Below are 26,037 nucleotides of genomic sequence, written 5' to 3'. Positions count from 1 at the left end.
CCCTCCAGCTCCCCTTTCCCTATTTCCCTGCCCCTCCCCCCACGCACCCACTAACCTTTCACCTGGTTAAATCCCATGTGTCCTGGGTTCTAAGCCCTTCCATCAGGACAGCGTTCTTGGCCTCTAGACCAGACATCGTTGGTCATTTATGCTCAAATATTTAAGCTTACACTGGAACGTGGTGGGTGAGATGTAGGTTAAGCTGTAACCAGTGCTGACAGCCTGCTAAGCAAGAGCATGTAGTTCAGGGGTTTTGTCGGCGCTGCAGTCAGGATGCCCAGACTTCAGAGACAGCTCCAAGGGCACCAAGTGCTTCCCATGCCCTATCGGCATCAACAACCTTCACTGAGCTAATCAGCATCCCTAAAATCAGAAACTGGCCCCAGTGGTTGAAAGCAAGGGCCTGCTAACCAGTATAACGCAATTTACAAATGGACGCTAATTGGAAAAATGTAAAGTAGTCAAATATGTGTGTCAGCCAAAATATTCTTAAGATACATTCCAGAATGACTTAGCAAAAATAATTCAGGGGTTCCTCTGGCCTCTAACTTCAGGGATGATATCTAAGCCTGATTGCTAAGTAGTACTGTGTCAGCCATTGACTTCCTGGTCGCATGAAGTTACGACCATGGTCATTGATTTAGCCTGTAGTAACAGGAGTAAGCAAACCTACTTCCTTATAACCCAAGGCCTGGGCTGCTTATTTTTGTAAGTACATTTTTACTGAAACACAGCCATGTCCGTTTGTGCGTTTGTTATCTGTGGCTGCTTTTGCCTGATATCAGCAGAGGCGAGTAGATGCAACAGAGACTGAGCAGGGACAGACGTATCAGCCCTCCTCGCTCCATCCTTCTTGGATGGGCTGCTTCCCCTCACCTGAGTCTCACAAAGGCAAGATATTGTCAGCCTTGTTCACTTATACCCCTAATGCCTGGCCCAACTCACAGACCAAAGATGGATCTGAGGAAAGGAAGGAATAGATACAGCAGTGTCTGGAGGGTTAGATTTCCTAACCCTAAACTATAATTGGTTAAAAGCCTGAGCCCAGCAGTAATTAGATTGAGAACTAAGTCAGAATCCACAGAAACTTACACAGTTCCTCTTTGTCTTGGTGGCTGTCCTGTCCCATCTCCTTTCTGGGTTGGGTGGGGGGTGGGTTTGCATCTGTGCCAGGTATCATGCAGGAGTTTGGAAGTGACATCTCCTTAGTTCACCCCATAGCCCTGAGAGGCAGGGAGCATCACCCTCATTTTACACCTGATAAAAGAGCCGTAAATGTAGGTAGTCTAAGTGTGCCCTTGGGGCCAACTGGTGACAGAGCTGATGTTCTTTGTACCATGGCATGATGCTTTCAATAAATACTTTTTAATTAACGAGTGGGCCAATGCAAAGTGAATGCCTTTCCTGTGGCATTGCTGCAGGAGAGTGGCACCTGAGTCACCTTCGTACAAGGTGACAGGCAGCCCCTTCCAATGACTCATTGCCAGGGCAGGTAGCAGCCAGCATTTCTGGATCATGGGATTACCAGCGTCCCCGAAGGAATCTTTGGAGTCCAATCTTCGGCTACCTTTATCACATGTCCAGGACAAGGCAGGTTGAATACACCTTATCTGAAATGCTTACTACCCAAACTATTTCAGATCTCAGATTTTCTTCCAAATTGTGGAATATTTGCGTTATCCTCAATGGATTAAGCGTCCCTAATCCAAGAATTTGAAATCCAAAATGCTCCCGTGGACATTGAGCAGCATGTAGGTGCTCAAAGAGATTCAAATTTCAGAGCATTGACGATTTCAGATCTTTGTATTAGGAATACTCAAACACTATTCAACAAATGCCTGTCTATCAAACATCTGCACCCATTAGAGGAGGTGGAAGAGAGGGAACGAGAGAGCGGGCTTGGATGATGCTGGGGAGGAGATGGATTTTTATTTTTTTTCTCTGTGTATCATTTCCATGCAGAAATTGCAAATTAATGGTCACATCGAACTATCTGTCAATGTATTACCGCTCTTGCAACATCAAATTATGTTGGCAATAATGTTTCCAGCTGCCTAGGACTCCATTGCAATTTAATTTGAAAGTAACTCAAATTGCATCTCCAAATGGATCAAAAATTAATTTTACATACAAGCCATCCACCTCCACATTTTCAGCCCCATGCCCCAAATTATCTCAATTTAGGTTCAACTTTGAACAGTACATATGCTGCAGCCAGCTCCACACGCAAAGATGAATACATAGCAGATTCGTGAGTTGGAAATCTGCTTTGCTGCTTCTTTTTTTAATAAGATGTTCTGCCTTGATTAAAGTCATTAGGAGATTCTACAGCTATTGCCTTTGACAGCAGGGATAGAGGCTGCGTCCATACAGAGCGGAAAAAAAAGAAGGCAATTCTAACTTAACCACATGATTACCCTTAACCATTAGAGTGTAGAGAGAACCCTGATTCACTGCTCCACTCACTGCTTTTCCCCGGAGTACATTAGTACCATGTTTCTGGTGGTTTGATCTTTGGACATCACCTACTTTCTATATTTACTCGTTAATTAACTCACGCATTCCTTCAGCTGCTATATATTTTGATTGTAAAAAAGGAAGAGATAAAAGGCTCCCAAGTTAGCAAGGGAAGTGACCATGAGCCAGACGTATAAGTGAGTAGACGACGTCTGGTAAGAACTAGGAAAGAATGGCTCGGCACCTATAGCTCAACCGGCTAAGGCGCCAGCCACGTACACCTAAGATGGCGGGTTCAAATCCCCAGCCCGGACCCGCCAAACAACAATGATGGCTGCAACCAAAAAACGGCCAGGCGTTGTGGTGGGTGCCTGTAGTCCCAGCTACTTGGGAGGCTGAGGCAGGAGACTCGCTTGAGCCCAGGAGTTGGAGGTTGCTGTGAGCTGTAATGCTACGGCACTCTACCCAGGGGGACAGCTTGAGGCTCTGTCTCAAAAAAAAAGAAGTAGGAAAGAAGTGTACTGGCAGGTTAAAAAACAGACCGCAGAGGCGTTCTTCACGGGCAACAGGGCTGGCAGAGAACCTTGCAGGTCAGGGGTAGCCCTGGAGCTGGGCCTTGAACATGCTGACTAGGGATATGTCAGTGGCTCCAAGCAGAGGGAAAGGCGTGGGCAGAAGCATGGAGGTGTGAGAGGACTGGGACACCGGTGCCTTCGGAGTGTAGGGTCTGAGAAGTGAGCAGTGAGACACAATGGGGGACCACGTGAGAGGCAGGTTGGGCTCAGGCCCAGGTTGAAAATGGTCCTTCAGGATGGAAATGGTGCAGGAGGAAGAGCTGCCGTGGCACGGGGCAGCATAGAGTGGAGAGGCTTCTGCAGACATGAGCTGGGCAGCCACACATGCGTGTTAAGTGTGCTCACACGCGTGCACGCACCTCTCCACTAATGTGGGCAGCATCACAGAAGGGGCTGGGAGAAGACACAAAGGGTGGCTCTTTCTCCTTCTCCTTTCAGCCTCCTCGATCTATCCCCACAAGAGGCCCCCTGAGCACGTGCGTGTGGAGACCTCAGTCCTCCTGTGCAGGTTCTGTCCACTTTCCCAAAGCAACCATTTTTTGGCTACCTCTTGAGCCAAGGGGGGGTTCACAGGAAGGGAATACCAAGGAAGGAAGGTCACATAAGCACTTGGAGTGAGTTTAGGGGTCTTCAGGAAGGGAATTTGGGGGCATCAGGTACATGGGCCTGGTGCGGAAGGAAGAGGGCAGGGCAGGTGGACGCACCCTATCAGCCCCTTGACGCCTTACTCTGGGGCAGGGGGAAGGGCCCAATCTGAAGATTGCTGGACTGGGCTCCCCAGAATGCAGGGCCCCTGTTGCCTAGTCTAAGAACACATAGGAAGTACACCTGGAGGCTGAGCCACTTTGAACATCCATTAGAGGATGATTTTCCAGCATCCCACACAAGGCACATTCTTTTCCCACTGTTTGCCATCTTCTTGGCCTGTGGGCTGTTTCTCAAGAAGGTCATGCGGACAGGGCTTTACCTGGAGGCTCTAGTCTTGGGTGTATTTACACGGGGGATGTAAATTCAACAAACCAATCTCCACTGCACACACAAGGCACTCTCAGCAATTTCTAGCTTGTTTGCACCAACCTGAATGTAAACCCAAAATGCTCCCCGCTGCAGGCAATTACCGGAGGAGAAGCTGGGTTAGGCAGCTGAGGTTTGGGGGGTCAGGGTGAAAGCATGAATGCTTCCATCCCACATTTTTGAAAACAAGTCTCCATTGTATAGAACCTTAGGATATTCCCTTACTTGAATACAAAAAAAAAAAAAAAAAAAAAAGAAAGAAAGAAATGGTTTCCCCTAAAGCCCCTGCCGATGTGCTGAAGGGGACAGAAGGTTGTGGAGTCAGGGGGTCAAGCTCAGTTCCCAAGAACACGCCCCTCAGCAGCCCTGTGCTGTGCCCTGTGCTGTGGTCAGTGAACAAACAGACCGTGGTCCCTTGAGAACAGACAGACACGTGAGCAGCAACTCCTGGGCAGCACGGCAAAGGCTGAGTGTGCAGGACAGTGGTGCACACTGGGAACCCAGGACTCTGCTGGGCTGTGTGGCCCCGGGTGAGTTACACTCTCCTAAACGTGGATTCCTATGCCCAAGAGTGGTTTTCAGAAGACACTCTGCTGGGCTAGAGACAAGAGCTAGCCCTGGAGCCAACTTCAGTAGCTGCTGTCTTTCCCTTTGCTTGAATGCGCGCTCTTGAATTTACAAAGCACTTTCCCCCACCAGTGCCTGCCCTGCTGGTCCTTCTGCCTTTGACATGTGAGCGGAGATTTCCTTGAACCTTTTCCCTCCATTGCCTGTGAAACCTCCCAAGCTCTTGGTAACACATACGGTCTATATATTTTCTAAGGCTCCTTTGCCTCTGGTCCCTGTGTTCCCACGGAGTATTCTTAAAATGAGTTTGGCCCGAGGTAGACAGATGTCAGCCCTTTCTAGAATCCACAGGAGATCCCATCCCAGGGAACATCTTGGTGATATTGTGAGGCCCTCCCTGGAGATCTTAGAAATACCCCAGCAGGGTCATATCCATGCCCACCCCACACTCTGCTGTGCCCACCCTCCCACCCCTCCTGTGCAGGCACCCTGGCGAGTTCATTTTTCTCTTCTTCTCAGCAAAAGGCTGAGGCTCAGCAAAAGTGGTCCCGAGGCCCCAGAACTCCCCTTCTCTCCCAAGAAGCTCCTTGAGGCATTTCTCTGAGAAAGGCTGTTCTCTCTAACAGGAACACCTACTATTGGGCAAAGGCAATTTTCTCTCTCTTTACAGTTCATTTTCTGCTCATTAATAGCTTTGGGATTCGTATAATAGTTTCCACTTTATAGATGAGGAGATGGAGGCTCAGGCGTGAAGTGCCTGTGCCCAGGGTCACATGGCTAGTGAGTGCCAGAGTCTGGCTTCAAGCCGTGCTCTGGGCAGCACCACTGTACCCAGTGGCCTGCAGTGGCAGTCAGTCGCATGGGCTTGGGAAGAAGCAAGTGGCTTTCCTGTGTCAGCCTTCTCTCTAGGCAGGGGTGGCGGGAGGAGGAAGGGTTTCCTTATTGTGGGGCAGGCTCACAGCTTCCCTGGCCTTCTTTGAAAAAGTATCCCTGCCTGCTTCTTCCTTTAAGAGAATCAGAAAGGGGGTTATGTGCACACCCCAGAGGTGAGCCACAGGGAGAATAGACACAGGGCGGGAAGAAAGACCACTGGTCAGTTTAGCACGAAAGGCATTTAAGCCCCTGCAGCACCCTCTGGGGCAGGTCTCAGAGTCATTTCTGCCTTTCCGCATTTGACATTCTCACACAGGTCCTCCTTAGGTGTCCCCAGACTCCTGAGGATGGTGACAGACCTCGTGTTTATGTTCTTTCCCTGGTCTCAGCCTCTGAAGGTATGACGGTGCAGAGAAAACACAGAGGTTTGGGACTCACGTAGCTTCCCATCAGGGCTGTGCTCCCCACTCTGTGGCTGTAGGCCGATCGTTTCACCTCACACGGCTTTGGTTTCCTCTAGGTAGGGCAGGCCCAGGGATGCCTTCCTCACGGGGAGCTAGTGATACTTGCAGAACAGAGCACCATTCAACAGATGCCTACTGGGCCCTTTTTACTCTGTGCACTAGACGTCAGGTAGGGAGGCACAAGTTCTAAACTCCACTTGCCTGCTCGCTAGAACTCTAGACAAGTGCTCAGACCCTTCCGGGCTTCATTTTATCCATCTGTAAAGTGGGAGTGGCAGTCCCCTCCTCCTAGGGTCACAGGATGATTCAGGAGGTAGAACCCGACACTCATGACTGCAACTCTATCAATGGTATTTTGATTATATTATTTCATTGGGGCTTTAAGGCCGTACTGGAGCTCTCACAGTACATTTTAAGATGTCTAACAAAATGCGGCCGTAGCTTCGGGCTTCAAGGGTGTCACATCTTCCTGTTTTTGCTCTGCCACAGGGGAGGTAAGGGCCCCACAAGAGTGACTATCTTACGGGGTCTTGGCATCAGTTTGGAAGGTGCCCCCAGAAGAGGGGTGTTGATTGGGTCCCGAGTGGGAGCTCAGGGTGGCCTCCCTGCCAGAGAGCTCTGGCATCTGGACCTGTGGAGAAGCTGGAACTGGGCAGGGCTGGAGATGTCTGACCAGCAGCGACTGCTACCCCCAATCATAACCCCCACTAAAGGCACACAGGGGACAGCACTCCTCACCTTCTGTTCCCCGTGGTGGACTCAGCACAGTGGGCCTGCAGCACCAGCTGGTTCAGTGTCATCTTCTGAAAATCATCCATTTAATTTGGGCATGCTGGCTCTCCTTTCCACAAAGGACCTGTGTCCATGAATAATTGGGCTGCAAGAGTGACTGTGAATTCTTCAGTTGATCAGGAGCTGGGGTTGCTCACTGTCCCCAGCAGCCACGTGGACAGCTCTGGGCTGGCTCCCCAAACCCCCCCCCACCCCCCCGCCTGACATTGCTGTAAAGCATGTCCCTTGATCAGGCTCTGACCCAAGTTATCGGACATTTTCCCCATAGGGACAGATGAACTGGCCCTAAAAGTACAACCCCTGCTTTTTATTATACTTGTATTGGTGCAGAGGTGTTCTCATCCCTAAGTGCTCTGAGGGGATGGGAAAGATAGATGATGAAGTCTTAAGCCAGCTTTTCACGTACGGGTACTACCCAGCACCACCATGTATAAGACATTTAGGGTAGAGAGAGCACATAAAGCATTATTATTATTATTATTATTACTATTTCTATTACCGCTAACCAAGCAAACAATACACCCCAGGTACCATCTATGGACTGCTTATTAATTTCCAATTCTAACTACTTTACGAACCCCTCATCTCCCTCCTCCCCTGCAATGATGTTAGCTACTATTATTATTGTCATTTTACAAATGAAATCAAGAGTAGACCCAAAGAGGTTACATTACTTGGCCAAGTCCTGTAGTGATACGGGGAAAGGTACTGATTTAATAACCTCTACTTTGTGCTTACCTATTCCCGGCTAAGAGACTCTGGCTTAGCTGGGAATAGGTAAGAGAGACTCTGACACAGGATTTCTGGGGGTGATTGCCCCTTGAGAAGTGAAGTTTCCACCATAACAAATGCTTAAACCTCAACGTAGAATAAGCTTTACGTGTGGGGATTTTTAAAAAACATCTCATTAGAATCTGTTTTGTACAAACATATCTATTTAATATGTGTAAAGTATAAAGAGAATATTCATTATAATATAAAACATAGCCTACATTAGAGTTGGGAGTCTGGGACCGAGGTCAGGGAGGGTGGAGCAGGAGGCAGTGCTGGGTGAGAGGCACTGTTGAGAATGAGCTTCCTGGAGGGGCCAGCTTGGGAGGAAGTGGAAGGAACAGGAGGACTTAGTGTCGCAGGAGTCTGGGAAATGATGAACGGTCCAGGAAAGGAGGGGCAATCCCAAAGCAGAGCCAATGGATCATGGTGACACCATGGAGAGACTGGGTGCCGGACATGTCAGAGATGTGACTCATGTTCCAACTTGTGTGTCTGGAGGCTGTTGACAAAAGAGGAGGCTGACCTCCAAGAGGAGGGGACATAGCTGACTTAAAAATAAGGAGGTAGGTCAGCATTCTAGCAGCCATCTAAACAAGCATGTCCCAGAAGGGTGTGTGTTATTATTGATGGTGCCCAAGCTTGGTTTTGGTGGCCCTGTAATGAGCCCTTAAGAATTGAACAATTTTGCATGTGTTAGGGTTAGCATTTATTTATGGCAAGTTCTCTTTTCATATACTTGTGTTTCCCTTTAAAAAGATGTTTTTAAGTAAGAAAAAGGAGATTGATTTCAAGAAAAATGTTGTCTAAATTATACTGCATGTGTCCAAAGTCAGGAAGGCTGTGATGGGACGGTTAAGTTTGGAAGAGCCATTCTCCCCTGTGACAGCAGAATGTGCACCCCGCCTTGCTGATGACCCACTCAGAGCCCTTGTGTCCCACCTGTGTGTCTTGCAGACCCGGTGCACGGCCCGCAGAATGTGGAGATTGTGGACATCCGAGCCCGGCAGCTGACCCTGCAGTGGGAGCCCTTCGGCTATGCGGTGACGCGCTGCCACAGCTACAACCTCACGGTGCAGTACCAGTATGTGTTCAACCAGCAGCAGTACGAGGCTGAGGAGGTCATCCAGACGTCCTCTCACTACACCCTGCGGGGTCTGCGCCCCTTCATGACCATCCGGCTGCGCCTCCTGCTGTCCAACCCTGAGGGCCGGATGGAGAGCGAGGAGCTAGTGGTGCAGACAGAGGAGGACGGTGAGCAACGGATGGGGGCAGGGAATGGGGAGGCTGCACCTGCTTGGGGCTGTCATGCCAGTCAGTCATGAGGGTTTTATTTTTACTGCATCTTTAATCTCCACCACCACATTTTTTGTGTCTGACTCTTTTCCAAAGTCTTCGCTGAAGGACTATACAAGCTGTGCATTGCACACCTCCGGGGGCGCTGTGCTCATCACAGACATGCACTCAAGTTTGACCCTTCTGTACCACTCATCCCACTTCCCCCCTTTTATGCCTCCTTCTCTGCTCAAGGTTTAATAACACCAATGCTTCCCAAAAGAGAAAGTGGGTATTGCGTTGTTTGAACATGCTGAGTTTGGGAGTCACATAACTCTGGATTCTGTAAAAATTCTAAGAAAGAAAATACTTATGAAAAACTTAGCACACACATTGAATGCACCCACTACTGAATATTCACCTGGTTGTACTATAGACATCTCATATTCAAAGTGTTCAGAAATGAATTAATCTCTTATACAGGGTAGCCATGAGTTCATGTGCAATTTAAAATTTCCCATGGACTTCATGGCCACCCTATATAGTGACTTTCTCTCTGTGTTCCTCATTTCAATGAACTGCACTTGGTAACTCAAGATAGAGACCTGGAAGTCAGCCTAGGAGCTCCCATTTCTCCCTCCCCAGCCCACTCCACCTCCACATCTTACAGGTCCTAATGAGTCTGGCACATAACCTACCTGCCTCTCTGTCCTCATCCATGCCATTTCTCCTGCTGGGAATGAACATCCCTCCAAGTGTGCTGAACAAACTCTACTGATTTTTCAAGTCTTATTCAAATGGTACTTCTTCCAGGAAGCTTTCCTTGAGTGCCCCAGACTGAGTTGGGGCACCGAGGGTGCCCCTGAGGGTTCCTTCCCAGGGTCCCTGTGCACCTCGTGTGTAACTTTACCACGCCAGTCACATTATTAATGGGGTAGAATTTGCCCAGTTCCGGCACTTGTCTGAGAAACACTCCTCCATGGCTGCATCCCAGTATTCCCTACAGCCACACCACCTCTGGCCTTGGCGAGCATTTTTAGTTAGTTCCCAAGAACAAACTCTGAGATGAAAATCTGTGTGCAAAGTGATTGATCAAGAAGGTTTTCCCAGGGGAGCGTGAGAGGGGAGTTGGGAAAGCTGAACAGGAAAAGGGAAGGAAGCCAAGAACAACTTCTGGCCAAGTCCAGCAAAGGATGGCTGCAACCTGAGCCTGCAGGGGGCGCTGCAGGCTGGACCAGGTATCACAGATGGTCCAAGTCAGGGAAGGGAACTGGCAGCCACTGGTTAGGGGCAGAGATGAGGAATAGAGATTGGGAGGTACAATTACAGGGATGTTTGTCTCTCTGTTCAGGCAGGCAAAAAATGGAGTGTCACAAAAGTGGTAGAAAGGGATCCAAAAGGATGTAGCCATAGCACTGTCTTTGCCAGCTACGGGGTTAATGCCCTACTTGACTTAGATTGGCCTTCAAACCCAAGACCTAGCCTCCAACATGGTAGTCCTGTGTTGTTTCATGAAGCAAGTTCTAAGAACCACGGAGTTATGGCCCTGGGTAGGCCCTGGATCTACATCTCCCATTGCAAAACCTCATAAGGAAATAGGGGAAAGAGGGAAAGAGTGCCAGCCTCTTCGCACCCTGTTTCCCAATTTTTACTTCCTCCATATCCCGTTCTAGAAGCAGGAGTTTTACACCACCTACCTTCATGATAAATCCCTCCCAGGTCTCCTTCAAGTTCATCCCCGCAGTCACCTTGTTTGCAATACCCCCACCCCCTGCACCCCACACACTAGGCATTGGGTCATCTCTGGAGGTAGCAGCAGCAGTGAGGACCCAGCCTCTGACCCCTCAGCTCCTCCCCTTCCTGGCCTTGCAGTAAACCTCACCCTTCTGTAGGTACAGCCCCTACTGCCTCCAGCAAGCATCTTCTCTAGGGGAGCTGAATGGCTGACTTCCCTGAGAACGCCTCCCTACCCTGCCTCCAACAGAGAAGGTGGAAAGCTCACCTTGTCTTTGCCTTCTTTTTGAAGCCTGGAGCTATGGCCCAGGATTTGGCTTCTGCTAAAGCTAACAGAGCCTTCCCTAGATCTGACTCCATTGTTTCAAAAAGGTGCCAACCCTTCCTCCAGCAGGTAGAATGACATGCAGTTGGAGAAGGTGAAGACTCTGGGCCCAAGCACCCATGAGACAAGTTATTTAACCTCTTAGTGCTTTGGTGTCCTCACCTATAAATGGAGTTATTTATAGACCTACCTTACAGGTACTTGTGCACACTAAAAGGGATAATACATAAAGAAATTAGACTAGAAAAAAACTTACCCACAGAGTCAATTTTCAGTAGATGTGGCTGCTACGTGTTTACACTAAATCATAGAAGAAAAAGCAATAGAACCTCCATAGTTGACCAACTCCCTACATTGACCATCTCCTTAGGTTGACCTGATTTTCATAGACCAGACATGACCACGTGTACCTAACAGTACAGTGGGCCTAGTTCCTTATGTTGATCACCTCTGTATGTGGACCAGTTTGATACAGTCCCTGGGGCGGTCAACTCACAGAGGTTCGACTGTATTTCTTGACAAAAGAACATTGAGCATAAGCACCTCAGAAACAATTCAGCTTCCCTAGAAGACTTCTTCTGAACTCTAGGTATACACTTGAACTTGTGGAAAATACAATGTAGGCTCTCGAAAGGTAGCAGTGCCTGTTGTGAGAAGCAGAGAGAGAATCAAAAGGGTAGTTTAGTGACCAGTATTCACAGGGAATTCCTGCTTGTTAGGGAGGACCCACTTTTGAAAATCAGCATAGAAATTCAGGACTTGGAAGATCAACAATAGTGTTTGGCCAGGGAGCAGCTCAGGGCAGTGTTTTCAAAGATACTTTGAGGACTCCCCCCATGGGCACCAGCAAATCTCAAATTTCAGCCGTAAGGTGAGCCCTACCCTCTCTTCTCCTTTCTGTCACCAAGGAGGAAAAAAAAATCACAAAGCTTTTATCAAAACAATGTTAGAGCAGCAATGCTTTGAAATTAAAATTTAATTAAACATCATTAATAAAACACCAATTCCTCCTTTACCGAAATACGCAGATATTATCATTTTAAAGGCATGAACATGTACGACGCCCGTCCTGAGTTCTGAAGCTATTCTGAGGCTACACCACAGAAACCTTGGGACTGAAGGACAGTCTCAGCAGGGTGGGGACCCCTTACTATGGCAGGATTAGCTTCCCTTCTCTCTCCAGAGGGAGAGGGCCCCATTTCTGTTTGCTGGGGGACTCATTCCCCTCAAGGACAAGTTGAGGATACAGCATGGCTCTCTCTAGTCGATTAACTGAAACTCCCCTTGGGGAGCCAGAAAGCAACCTTTAGGATTGAGCCGTCGAGATGCCTGCTGCTTCCATCCGTGCTACAAAATTGCCTTCTGGGGAATTTGCAGAATTTGTAATTTCAGCACCCCAGGGCCTCTGAGGGCCTGCAGAGTAATCCGCCACAGGAGAGAGAACCTCATGGCCATGGAGCCTGGTGGCTTCATCTTGGAAGCAGCTGTTGATAAGAGACATATTCTCTACTTTTTCCTTTTCCACAAATGTCTCAGACAAAATCACAGCTCATTTCCTCAGGGGTTACTTTCCCACCTTTACCCAGAGCACAGGCACAACTATGAAAGGGAACCTCTGAGGCCTCCGAAGGTGAAAGCCGTGTTGATGGCAGGCTCGTGCTGGCTGTGGGAGCACCTGCTCCGTTCTGGGCACATATATGATAGATATGTATAGATGTGAAAAAAGAAATGGAGCCAAGTGTTAATAACTGTTCAAGGTCGGGAAAGGGCTTATAGGTCTCTTTGTACTATTCTTTTGATTTTTCCTATAGATTTGAAACATTTCATAAAATCTTGGGCAAAGATTTGGCAAAGGAATGTGTAAGTCGCAGTACGCAAGGTGCTCATGGGCGCCCAGAAGATGTTTAACATTAATCTGAAAATAACCTAACACAAAGTGCATGCTCACCTTTCTTTTTTTTTTTTGAAGTTTATTAAATTTATTTTTTTCTTTGTTTTTAATTAAATCGTAGCTGTGTACATTTATGCCTTTAAACCCCATTCTATGTGGCAAAAACTAGAATGCAAGATAATTTGGGCAGGGATATGATGACGTGAGTGGGGACGTGTATCCCTCCCTCTATCTTGGCGAGAGACACGTAATAACAGGGTGCCTCCCTATTGGGGGTTCTGTGTCTGATCACCAAGGTGGGATGAGGACCACCTTCGCCCTTTTCCTCTTCTAAAGGATCTGTGCAGTACCACTTTGAGATGGTATCAGAATCTTATTCCCCCAAACCGTTCACTTGATGGTTTGAGCACACCTTAAGGATGCTTAGCTGAATCAACTATTGCACTGGTGCTTACAAAGGGATGATTTTTAAATCTATCCTTCCTCCTGCATGTATTAATTAGCATTCTTCTTTATAGAAGAGCTTTTCTTTGCTCATCTTCCCCCTCATTTTTAGTGTCCCTAATGATTCATAGATTTTGACTCAGTGCATTAAAATCCGCTACTGTCATTACTCTTTCTGATGCTCAAATTGTCTCGACCATGGCTGGAAGGAATCCCTGGAAGCTGGTTCCTGGGTCATTCTGACATGTCCTCATCAGTCTTCCATGCTTCGAACACAGCTGCACAGTCTGGACTATCCTTGTAATGCCCGTGCCCCAGAGCTGAAATCAACTACTTATCTAAGGATTTCTAGTTTCCTTCGGCGTGGAGGGGTATCTTGGCACTGAGACGCGTGTCTGAGGTGTGTTCAGTGATGCCTTCTTGCCTCTAGGAGCTTCAAGTGTGTAGAACGAGGGAATGTAGTTTATCTGTTTTTAAATCAAGAGCTCATACTGATTCAAATCCAACACCTCAGGATTCTTCTGCACATTCTATACCCATATCTCCCGTCTCCCACAGTGAGAATTCTGATTCTCAGCAGCCACGCATTTTTTATCCCCTCTGCTCCATCCTGCAACACCTATAGAATAGTTTCGAAATTACAGTGCCAATCCCAGTAGCAAACAATAAAGCCAACGATAAGTTAGGTTAAATAATTCAGGCTTTTCCCTCCCCTTTGGCTATGTCTCACTGAGGGTATACAGTCAGAATACTGGTCATGGTTTAATTATTTCTCTGTGTGATTATTTCATGAATTTTATACCCAGTTAGGTTCGTTTGTTTCCATGTTAAGGCTTGCCTCACCTCCCATCCTTTTTGATTCCTTTTTTATTGTTTGGGCTTCGTGGAGAGTACGAAGAACTAGGTTATACTGATCGCATTTGTTAGGTACAGTCCCTCTTATAATTGTGCCCCTCCAAAAGGTGTGCCATACACTGTCACCCCCAACCCCTCCCACCTCCCCTCTCCCTGCTCCCTCATTCCCCTGCCACCTTGAACTGATTTGAGGTTTTCTTTTATGAGGGTATATAATCCCATTGTTTTAAACATGTAAAACAGTGGCATCTTTCGAAAATCAAAACTGTATGAAAAGGTAGATATAGTCTGATAAGTATCGCCACCAGCCGTAACTCTTTTGCACTATTCCAATCCACCCTTGAAAGGTAACCGTTTTCATTCATTTTGGGTTTATCTTTCCTATCATTCATTTTGCAAAAAGTCTATTTTTCTTCCTCCTATTTCTTATATGAAAGGTAGCGTGGTCGATGTACTTGGCCTCTTGTGTTTTTGTTCCCTTAATATGGCCTGGAAATCATTTCCTTGGCAGTTCTCTCCGATTCCCCATTCTTTCCACACTTCTCGGTACTTTGTTGCGTGGATGGATGTACTGTGGTGTATTCAGCCACTGTCCACGGACACTTAGGTTGTTTCCATATTTGCTATTACAAATACTATAGGTACCGTGGCAAATAGCCTGTGCATTTATTTGCTCTTTGGTACTTGTGGGGATGTATCACCAGAGTCAATTCCAAAAAGTGAGATTGCTATATTCAAAGGATAAATGTATGTGCAATTTTATTTGATACTGAAAGATACTCATGTATGGAAGGGGTACCATCTCGGGTTTTCACCAGCGATGTGGATTCACTTCATCTTAACACCAAATGTGAAAGAGTGGTATTATTTTTCCTAGTTCATAGCGAGGAAAGTTAGGCCCCCATAAAATGTTTAATGATTATATAGAATATAAGTGATTGTAACTAATAGCACAGCACATAATATCTATTAAAATAATTTCTATTAATATACTGAATCATATAGTTAAAATATATTATTTTATCTAATATCATGAATTTTTAAAAGCTCATGTACTTTAATTACAGGGAAGACTGACATATCTCAGAAACGAATACCTTTATTTATTTTATTTTATTTTTTTTTTTTTTTTTTTTTTTTTTTTTGCAGTTTTTGGCTGGGGCCGGGTTTGAACCCACCACCTCTGGTATATGGGGCTAGCGCCCGACTCTTTTGAGCCACAGGTGCCGCCCATGAATACCTTTATTTTACATACACTTCTAATAGTCCTACACATGTGGTTTCTCAGGTCACAGCAAGCTAGGAGGAGGCTGCTTGTTCTTAGGGATGGGTACGTATAGTAATAAGATATGTCACATACACCTGGAATAGAGAAAAGTGAGGGGGAAAGCACCAAGGCTGTAACTACGAGGCAGTAAGTAAAGTAGTGCAGAGTCATTTAGCAGAAGAGCAAAAAGCTGTATGCACTGCAGTAAGTCCTGAAAGCATCACTTCATTAGAGCTCATTGCATTTGAGATGTTTCTAAACATGACCTTGAGAGGGTAAGGAGAATGCACCTGTGATGTTCAAACGCCCACTATGAGCTGGGCATTGGCTGATAGTCCCTGGTCTTATAGCTTATTGCCAAACACTATGATGTAGATGCTGTTACATTTGATACAGTTGTGCAAAAAAAGAATTAATACATCCCCAATCTTACCTTGGAACCCTTCTCTGACCCCCTAACGTACAACCCTATGCCTGCCCCAAACCACCCTCTCTTCTCGTTTGATTTTTCTCCACTGCCTGCATTCCTGTTTATTTCTCGAGTTTATTATGACTTTCTCCATTAGGAATGTAGAAACCTTCTGAGAATAGAAACTTCAATTTGTTGTCTTCAGGGCCGTGTATTCCCCAGCACCAAGAACAGTGCTGGTCCACAGGGTGTGCGCGTTGAGTGAATGAATGAGTGAGTTTCTCCCATCAAATGCATGTGTGCTTATGTACATGGTTTCAGAACGTGGGGACAGGTATAAAGCATTTCAGCTATATTCAAAGCTGACTCAAACTGGTTTGCTATAGCTGATTGTTAGCTCCTCTTCCCATCTCCAAGTTTGGTAATATTGCCTTTGTTACTTGAAATCAGCCACAGTGGGAATATTTATACCATGGAAATAGGCAAACACATTATTTTTTTTTCTTTTTACCTAGAGAGCTGGTTGTGAAACATTTAGTGGCATACCACTGTATAGTTCAACTAAAAGACTATATTTGAGGTGGCACCCGTAGCTCAAAGAAGTAGGGCTCCATATACTGGAGGTGGCAGGTTCAAACCCAGCCCTGGCCAAAAACTGCAAAAAACAAGAAAAAAAGAAAGGCTATATTTGATGCCTTAAGATGTTAAGATTTATCTAGAACCAATATTTTTCCTCCAACAAAACTAGAAAATATGAATAGATTGACATTATTTGAATTTCTCTGATTTTTCTCCATAAGACTCTGGGGGCCCTGGAATTATTCTCAAGTTATTTTGATTTTTTTTTCTTAAGTTCCAAGTCTTTTTATAATGAACAAGCAACCTACACGCAAATAAATATGGCGCCTAAAATGAAGACGCCTAAGAAAATGATAGAAAAATGATCGACAAAGAAAGAAAGAAAAAAAAAGGAAACCTCTGTTGACTGGCACAAGGTTCTGTGCTTTCAAATATACGGCCTTGTTACTTCTCATATCAGCCCCTGAAGTTCAACCATTATTAACCCCACTTTTCACGTGTGGGGTTAATCACGTGTGGAAATGAAGAGGAAGAGAAGAGAGGAGAGGAAATGAGAGGAAAGAATGCCCCTTGATAACACTCTGTCCTCTTTTGTGTTGAAATGAAAATTTCCCTTAAATTACCACCTGACTTTAAGGCACAAGAAAACATCTGGTTTAATTACAGTGAATTTGCATGAACCCACTGACAAGAAGCACAGTTAAAATTAGCAAGTTTAGTGTGCTTTTTTTTTTTTTTAAGAGAATGAAATTATAAAGTAATTAACCTTTGTTGTAGAACTCTGTCAAAAGGATGGAAAGTTCCATGCTGTTAGATAGAAGAAGAAATAAAATTGTGGGAAGGGAAAATGTGGACTCATTAAAGAATTACAAAGAAGAAAAGAGTGGAAAAGCAACACAGAATTAGAAGATAAGACCAAAAAATTAAAAAAAAAGGGAATCTTTTGTCAAGAAGTCTGTTCCCCATGAAAGGAGACCTAGTTTAATCAAAGGAGAATACGTCTACTTCATTGAAAAGGACATCTTGACCCATGGAGTGGCAATGTAGTGGGCAGAGATACTACATTGGTCGGCGGCAGAGACACCCTGACTTTGCTACTGACAGATACCATGACCACCTTTCGGCCTTTTGGACCCACATATCTGCCAGGTGGTGAAGGAAAGGGGTGCTTCAGAAAATACTTTGTCAACAGAAGGATCTGCGCTAGACCCAGGCTTCATTAACTACGTTGTCATGCAATCCTGGTTAAATACGAGGTCAAATTAAGTCTGTTACCTCATTCCAGAAAAAGTTCTACCTACCTCAATTGCTGAATAGCACTATGGTCACCTTTGAAGTACTCCCCTTGGCTATCTGGTGACTGCAGTGACATCCAGCCATGAGGTATGTCGTACTTTTTCCAGGATGAGTTTGCAAATGTAATCGTCAGATCTTGTAACTTGCACCCTGTACACTTCAGTGCCACCATCTATAAAATGATAATGGTCATGCTACCGGCCTCTTTAGAGGGGCTGTATTACGTGAAAGTCTGTATGTAAAGCACTTGGTTGGCTTTCTGCCAAGAGCTATGTTTAGTGGTATGTGGCCAGCATCAGACATGGTAGACAGCTTTTTATTGAAGAGTGTTCAGGAAAAAATAAACAAAGCAGAGATCAATGCAAACCATCTGTTGGCTACGGCCAAGGGACCATTTTTAAATAACCTCTAACCCCTCTGTAATCTCAGTTTCAAACGTCTCACTCTGACCACATCTCTCTTTTCAACTTACTCCCTCTAGTACAGTCACTGCAAACGTTTAACCCCACTAGGACCTGCTACTGAGTCAACGTGCTCACTCCCTTCTCAGCTTCACTTCCTCAGGTGGTCGTTGCAATCTCTCCCTGGCATACTCCCGAACGTCTTGGTGCCCTTCTCATTTCCAGGTATTCACAGTTCTGCTTCCCCCCGACTTCCTGCCTGGTTCAGTCCTTCCCCTTTCATAGCCCACTGCACACCAGCATGTGAACCGCCCTCCCTGGAGAACCAGAAGCACCACTGGGCAGGCTTTTAAAACTGCGCAGTATCTCTGCACTTCCCTCATCCATCCACACTTCCAGTTTCCCAGAAAATACGTCTCCCCTGTCCTCAGACTGCCAGCACCTCCACATGTCCTCACGCTCAGTTAATGACCTTGTTGCTTAATTGACTGAGAAAAGTGACACCATAGAGACTCCCTCGAGCTGTTATCACCTACATCTTACCCACACACTTGAACTCTCCCTGCTGTCTTCTGTTTCTAGGGATGAACCATTTGTTTTCTAAATAAAGGCCAGTTTCTCCACTTACTGCACCAAATCCTACTTCCTTGTCTCTGGTCAAGGTCATTGCTCCAGCAATGGTCCCTTTTCTGCCTACATCAACCCCCCCCCAACTGATCATATTTATCACCTTTCACAAAGCTGCTCTAAAAAATCGAAACCAAAACACCCAGCTCTACCCATCCCCTCTTTTCTATACATCCATTTTTTTTCTCTTATTCTCTCTTGAACCCATTCGCCTATGGTGACTCAAATGCCTAACATCTCACCAAGCAATTCTTTCAAGGTCATCTATGACCTTCACATCACCAAATCCAAGAATCATTACTCAGAGAGTTAGATCTTCCTCCTTAACCCATTGGCCGTGTGTGACACAGTTGGCTGTGAAATTGTCCTTAAATTACTTTTTGCACTTGACTTCCAGAACATTTTTCATAATTCCAAACCTTACACATTTCTAGGTTTTCTCTTTCCTCAGTGATTCCTCTTCTTCTTCTTTTTTTTTTTTTTTTCTTTTTCAGGTTCCTTTTAAATATCTTGACCTTCGTAGCCCAGTTTTGGGAACCTTTTTCCTTTATTGCTATACCAGAGGCTGGCCAGATCTTAAAACAGAGGCTTTGTGCACTAGACAGTCTGCACCAGCTCTTCATTCCTGCCTGTTTGTAGCAGGAAAACAGCCAGAGACAACAGATAAACAAATGGGTGTGGCGGGGTTCCAATAAAATTATATTTACAAAAACAGGCAGCTGGTTGGATTTGGCCTGAGGGCCATAGATTGCTGACCCTGGATGCACATTCATTTCCCAAATTATCTCCCCCAGTCTCTTGGCTTTCAAATCCATCTATATGCTAATAATTTTCCCAGTTGCGGTCTCCAGGGCAGACCTCTCTCTCCCCAGCCCTCCAGAGTGTTTATCCAACTTTCTCTTCACCCTCTCCACCTGGATTGCTAATCAGCCTCTGGAATTAGACACATCCCACACTGAGCTTCTGCTCATCCCTGAGCCACCACCAAACTCAACCCTTCTCAGTCTTCACCATGGCAGTTAATGGGAACCCCATTTTATTAGCACCTCAAAACAAAACTTGACTCCTTACTTGTCTCAGACCCAAGGTCCTGGATGGAACAACTCCGAAGAAAACCCTTTACCTTTTCGCATCTGGGACCGATACCTCCTGGCTTTGTCCACAGCAGCCCTGCTCGCTCCCCACGTCTGATCTGTTACTATCTTCTCTTCATTTACCTTTGAGTGTCTACCAAGACCTTGACCGTTTCTTACAGCCTACACTGGTACAAGCCCATACGCTCTTCAACCTGAGTTACTGCAGCGGTCTCCCAAACGACCTTTCATCTTCAGCCCTGCCCTCTGCATTCTTTTCTCAACATAGCAACAAGAATGATCTTGTTTAAACCCTGAGGCAAATCATATCCCTCTGCTCCTAAGCAGATGATGGTTTCTCAGATCCCTGAGATGAAAATCCCGAGGCCACAGGTAATGTGCATTGACCTTAACTCCTACTTCTGACTCGCTGCACAAATTCAGTCATTGTTCCCTCAGATAGATCAAGTATGGCCCTGCCTCAGGGCCTTTGCATTTGCTGTTCCCTCTGGCTAGACCACAGCTTCTGCCATCTAAACAGGGCTGGCTCCTTCTGCAACTTCTGTGTTCCAGTGTCACTTCTCAGGGAGCTCTCCTCAGCCCATTCTATTAAAAACTGGAAGCCGCCCACACCACACTCTGTCCCTCTTTCCTGCTTTGTGCATCTCCTTAGCAATTATCATCTGACGTACCACATATTTCACTCTACCTTTTATTATCTGCCTTCTCCCACTGGAATGCATTCCACCGAGACAAGCATTTTCCTTTCTATTCTGTTTACTGCTACTTCCCAAGCAGTTAGGACAGTGCCAGGTAGATAAATGAGCAGACAGTGAGTGTGTTATTGAATGAATGAATCCTGAGCCCTGGGAGACAAGATAGATTTTAAAATTATTTGCCATAGAAGTCAAGAGACGGTGGTAGAAAGCTAGTTAACAGTCTCAGTAAGTCCTGAGAAGACATGGCTTCTAGGATTAGCAATAACATCATTCGGAAAGAACAGGTTGAGGTAAGGATACCACTGGAAATAGTAACAATCCTAATGGGCTCTGCAAAAAACAAAAATCAAATTAGTGATCTCCAGGCTACACTAGAGCCATTCCCAGAGAATTCAGGGAGACCGGGGGAGGAGCAAACACACAGAATATTTACTTTGTGCCGGATACCTTGCTAAGTGCTGTACGTATATTAATGTGTTAAATCCCCACGAAGACTTAGGAAGTAGGTAGTATTTTTATCCTCATTTTAAAGTGAGGAAGCATGGAGTTGTGAAGCAGCTTGCCGAGGTCTTCCAGTGAACGAGTGGTGGGAACAGGGCAGAAACCCAGGCAGTCTGGCTTCAACCCGTGACACAATACTGCCCTATATATCTAAATGGTGAGAGTAAGAGTTTTGATTCAAGATGGCCATCCCCGATCATGCTTCTTCAACTACCTTCCTGGAGAAATAGAGAGGAAAAACACCTTTAAAGCTGCCATAAAATCCATAAGAGGATGCTGAGCCAGGAAGAACTGACACAGACCATCACGGAGAAGCATCTAAATGGGAGACAGAGAGGACCGAACTGAGGTGCCTTGCAAAGAAGCACCCCCACACACACCCCTGGGCACAGTGGACGAGCTTTCCAAACCAACAGCATGCATACTCCTAACTCTGACTGCCCTGCACAAAAGGCAGGAGGGGATGGGTGTGAGGGGTAAGGAGGGGTCCGTGTCATAAGCATTTTTATTTCCTAGTTCATGGTGCAAAGGACAGACAAGAGCTGCCCTTCCAAGCCTGCATACAGAGCATGTGGCAAATAAGGCAAACAGAGGGCTCTAATGGGAGGAAGGCTGTCACTGGAAGGGATACGCCAATTAAAGGAAGGGGCAGTGAGTCTGGGAACTAACTTCACACAGTCTTTCAAAATATCTAAAAGGCCTCCAATCCACGGAGAGTCTTTCTGATGCCTGCTTATTTCTTTTCTTTTCTTTTCTTTTTCTTGGCCGGGGCTGGGTTTGAAACTGCCATCTCCAGTATATGGGGCTGGTGCCCTACTCCTTTGAGCCACAAGTGCCACCCCCCTGCTTATTTCTTTCTTCTTCTTTTTTTATTTTATTTTTTAGGGGACAGAGTCTCACTCTGTTGCTCTGGGTAGAGAGTGTCATGGCATCATCCTGGCTCACAGCAGCCATGAACTCTTAGGTTTAAGAATACCCCTTGCCTCACCCTCCAGAGTAGCTGGGAGTGTAGGCATGCACCATAACACTTAGTTAGTTTTTCTATTTATAGTAGAGATGGGGTCTGCTCTTACACTGGTTGGTCTTGACTTCCTGAACTCAAGCAATCCACCTGCTTCGGCCTCTCAGAGTGCTGGGATTACAGATGTGAGCCACCGTGCCCACCCCTGGTTATTTCTTTTCCTTAACGGTTCCTCACACCATTCCCCTACAAGACAAGCAGACCTCTTACCCAGCTAAGTAGTCCATAAATATATCTCAGTTCTTCCTTTCTCTCTGAGTTGGAAATATTTTAAAAAGGAACTCATGTAATCATTAACAGAATGACCCATTATATCAGACCATCTCATACCACTGGACAGATGAAAAACATGCTTTCATTCTTATTAAAAGAATGAAATTCTTTTAATCTTTAATCAAATTAATCTGATAATGCAAAGCAAATGCCTCCTGAGAATTATAGCAAGAAAGATTTTTTTTTAAAAAACCACTAATATTCATGCTTGATAAGAACCTCTAAATAAATAAAATACATTCGTGGAATGAAAGTTAACATTGGAAAGGTGTTGGTTCTCCCAAACTGATCTTTGTAAAACAGTTTAGCACTATTTGCTATATTTATTTTATTTACTTCATAATAAGCTCTACTGTGCCAGGGCTGTGTGCCTAAGCCGTGAAACCTATAAAGAAAAGCAAGGTCAGGGTATAAAGTATTAAAGCTGACTGCTGCTAAATTAGTGAGGTGTTTATTTGGGTTATGGACTTGTAAGGTGCTTGTGTACCAATCAGGAAGATAGAATGAGGAAGCTACATGTAATTTTATGACAAGAAATTGAGGCGATAACAGGGAACGTTCTGGCAAAGTATAAATTAAAAACCTAACTCAAGGGGAAACAGATTCCTACCCAGTGCTATAACAAATAAAGAAACAGAATCAGTAATTTAAACTTACTTTTCCACCAAAGAAAGCATCCCTCCCAGGTGGCTTTACAAGTGCAACCAGAGAAACACGCACAAGGAGTTTGTAATCCCAATCTTACTTGTGTACTTTCTGAGTGAGGAAGAAGGAAGAACTCTTCCCCTCTCAGCTTATGACACGACTGTAACCTTGATATCAACACCAAACAAGCTTATCACCCGAAAAAAGAAAGTAGAGACAAATGCCCTAAATGTGATATCAGCAAACAATCCCAAACTGTATACAAATAGGAAAACATAGTTTATTCTAAGAAATCAATATTTAACTTGAATAATCCATTTATGCCATTTGCTACATTAAAATACCAAGAGAGAGGAAAATATTTATCATTACAGCCACAGTTATGGAAAAAGCATCAGTTAAAGCTCAGCATGATTTTAAAACAAAATATCCTTGTAGAGCAGAAATGAAGAGAACCTTATTAACCTGATAAAGGATAACTACGAAAAAGCTACAAACAGGGTGGTGCCTGTGGCTCAAAGGGGTGGGGTGCCGGCCCCATATGCCGGAGGTGACAGGTTCAAACCCAGCCCCAGCCAGAAACCTGCAAAAAAAAAATTACAAACAGCATACTCAGGGATGAAATAGAAACATCATTATCTTTGAAATTGAAGTATCGTCATATGTCTATCCTTATTTCCATTAAATATTATATCGATGGGCCTAGTTGAAGACAAGAAAATAAAAGAGTTAAAGATTGGAAAAGACCAAAACTAGCAACTGCAGATGCTACAATTATCCACATAGATAATCCAAATAGATTTGCACACAAATTATTAGAATTCATAGGAGAATATAGCATGTCTGCCAGGAGATGAATATTAAAATGTCACTTGCATTTCTGTTTACTTAACGAGTATGTGGAATTTTCTTAAAGACACCATTTACAATAGCAGTAACAATGTAAGGTATTTATTAATTCATCAAAAGTTTCCAGGATACGTGTATAAATGTATAGAGTGCTGAAAGATGTTAAAGAAGGCCTACATAAGAGATATACCATGCTCATGGATGGGAAACGGTAATATTGTAAGGACATAATATTATTCGCCAAGTGATCTATAATGCATGAAATTCCAATGCAAAAGTAAAACATTTTCTGAAAAGGTACAAGCTGGTCCTAAAATGTGTATATACAAAGGTAAACATAGCTAAGACCATCTTGAACATGAAATACAAAGTTGTAAGCTTTTCTCTACCAAATACCAGAAATAAAATCATGAGTAGTCACAAACCAATGAGAAGCGGGTCAGGGACATGCAAAAACAGACTATCCCTGACCCCCTGTCCCTTGTTATGTGACTTAAGAAGGTGTGGGTATTGACAAAGGGATAGAACAATTGAACAGAATAGAACTTGGAAATAAATCCATCTATATATACCCATTTCTATCAAGAAAATGTGATGGAAGGCCACAGTAACATGACATATCAATCAAGTAATTAAATTTTTTTCCAGTGTTTCTAGAACAGGGAGGAGGAATTGAAATTGGATAACTACCTCACATTGTACATAACATCACAAATGTAAATGGACTGAGGACATTTGACTAAAGGTGTACCTTTATTGATGAAAATGTAAGAAAACATTCTGGCTGGGCATAGTGGTTCATGCCTGTAATCCTAGCAATGTGGGAGGCCAAATTGGGTAGATGTTTGAGCTCAGGAGTTCCAGACCAGCCTGAGCAAGGGTGAGACCTCATCTCTACTAAACATAGAAAAACTAGCCAGGTATGGTGCACACCTGTAGTCCCAGCTACTTGGGAGGCTGAGACAAGAGAATTGCTTGATCCTAAGAGTTTGAGGTTGCTGTGAGCTGTGATCCATGGCACTCTGCCCAGGGCAACAGAGTAAGACTCTGTCTCAAAAGAAAAAAAAGGAAGAAAATATTCTTAGGACATTAAGGTACAAAAAGTGTTTCTTCATTAAGAAGCACACCCCACAATAATAAAGATTTAAATGAAAGTACGTAGGGTTATTTAGGAAGTGGTGTCAGGGCACACTGGCAAGGGAGAAGGAAAGAGAGGCTGCAGGGGCAAGAGGCCAGGACAAGATGTGCTGTGACAGAGGTTCTCAACCTGTGGGTAGAGATCCCTTTGTAACAATGAAAATACATCCTGGCATTAGGAAGGTTGTAACAATGAAAACACATCCTGGCATTAGGAAGGTTGTAACAATGAAAACACATCGTGGCATTAGGAAGGTTGAGAACCTCTGTGCTCTGAAGAGGATTACCATGTGAATAACTGAGTTTTGGACCAGAACCATTCCAAGTATGGTTCAAGGACCAGCACTGACTTGTGAATTCTTTCTGATCCATAACAAGGTAAACACGGGAGGAGAGAAAAAGTATTTTAAAAGGAGTGGTTTAGTTTAGTTTTACCTTTTGCTTTTTAAATTTCACTTTTAGTTTTAAATGTTTCCTTCCTAGTAATTCATTTGTATTGTATTTAGTGATAGTATCACTCCACAAACCATCACCATCACCATCATCATCCCTGGGGGCTTTAGGGTTTGAGCTGTTTTGACAAGTACTAATAGAACAAGATGGTTTCGGGCATTAAGTCTCTGGTGCTTCTTGCTTCCCCTCTGTGGAGACCACATTTGCTTCTACAGCATTTGGGTAAAGGAGCAAGTGTTTTGCAGTAAACATTAGTAGGATGAGGTCAGGGCAGCAACAGTGTCCGAAGTCCATGTGATGCCGTTTGTCTTTCTTTCTCTTACACAAGAAATGAAAATCTCTGATAAATGTGACCACATTAAAATTAAGAACTGATCTATATGCAATGGTAAAATAAAGAAAAATGACACAAGTTGAGAGATTTTCTCTTACAACTCATAGAGTCAATGAGTATGTATTCACTGTCAAGAATACACAGATCAGCAATAAAAGGGCAATAATGTCCAGGAAACATTAAAAGATGCTTGGGCTTTTGGTGGCACCCATAGCTCAGTGGGTAGGGCACCGACCACATACACACCAAGGATAGTGGGTTCGAACCCAGCCCAGGCCAGCTAAAATCAACAGTGACAACTGCAACAAAAAATTAGCCGGTTGTTGTGGTGGGCACCTGTAGTCCCAGCTACTTGGGAGGCTGAGGCAAGAGAATCACTTAAGCCCAAGAGTTGGAGGTTGCTGTGAGCTGTGACA

At 44.8% G+C, this 26,037-nt stretch overlaps 1 protein-coding gene across 1 annotated transcript in view; it reads left to right on the top strand.

Annotated features, from left to right (window-relative positions):
• The window catches only part of PTPRT (protein tyrosine phosphatase, receptor type T), a 762,820-nt gene that overhangs the window by 373,010 nt on the left and 363,773 nt on the right, over positions 1–26,037 (top strand). The window contains exon 7 of the mRNA XM_012803799.1: positions 8,471–8,767. Within this exon, the coding sequence (XP_012659253.1) occupies positions 8,471–8,767 (297 nt within the window). The remainder of the gene's footprint in view (positions 1–8,470; positions 8,768–26,037) is intronic.

This window comes from Otolemur garnettii, unplaced genomic scaffold, assembly GCF_000181295.1.
Source record: "Otolemur garnettii isolate 467f Iridium unplaced genomic scaffold, OtoGar3 scaffold00023, whole genome shotgun sequence".
NCBI classification, from domain to species: Eukaryota; Metazoa; Chordata; class Mammalia; order Primates; family Galagidae; genus Otolemur; species Otolemur garnettii.
The sequence above is the reverse complement of the archived record's forward strand: the minus strand, read 5'-3'. Positions and strand labels throughout refer to the sequence as shown.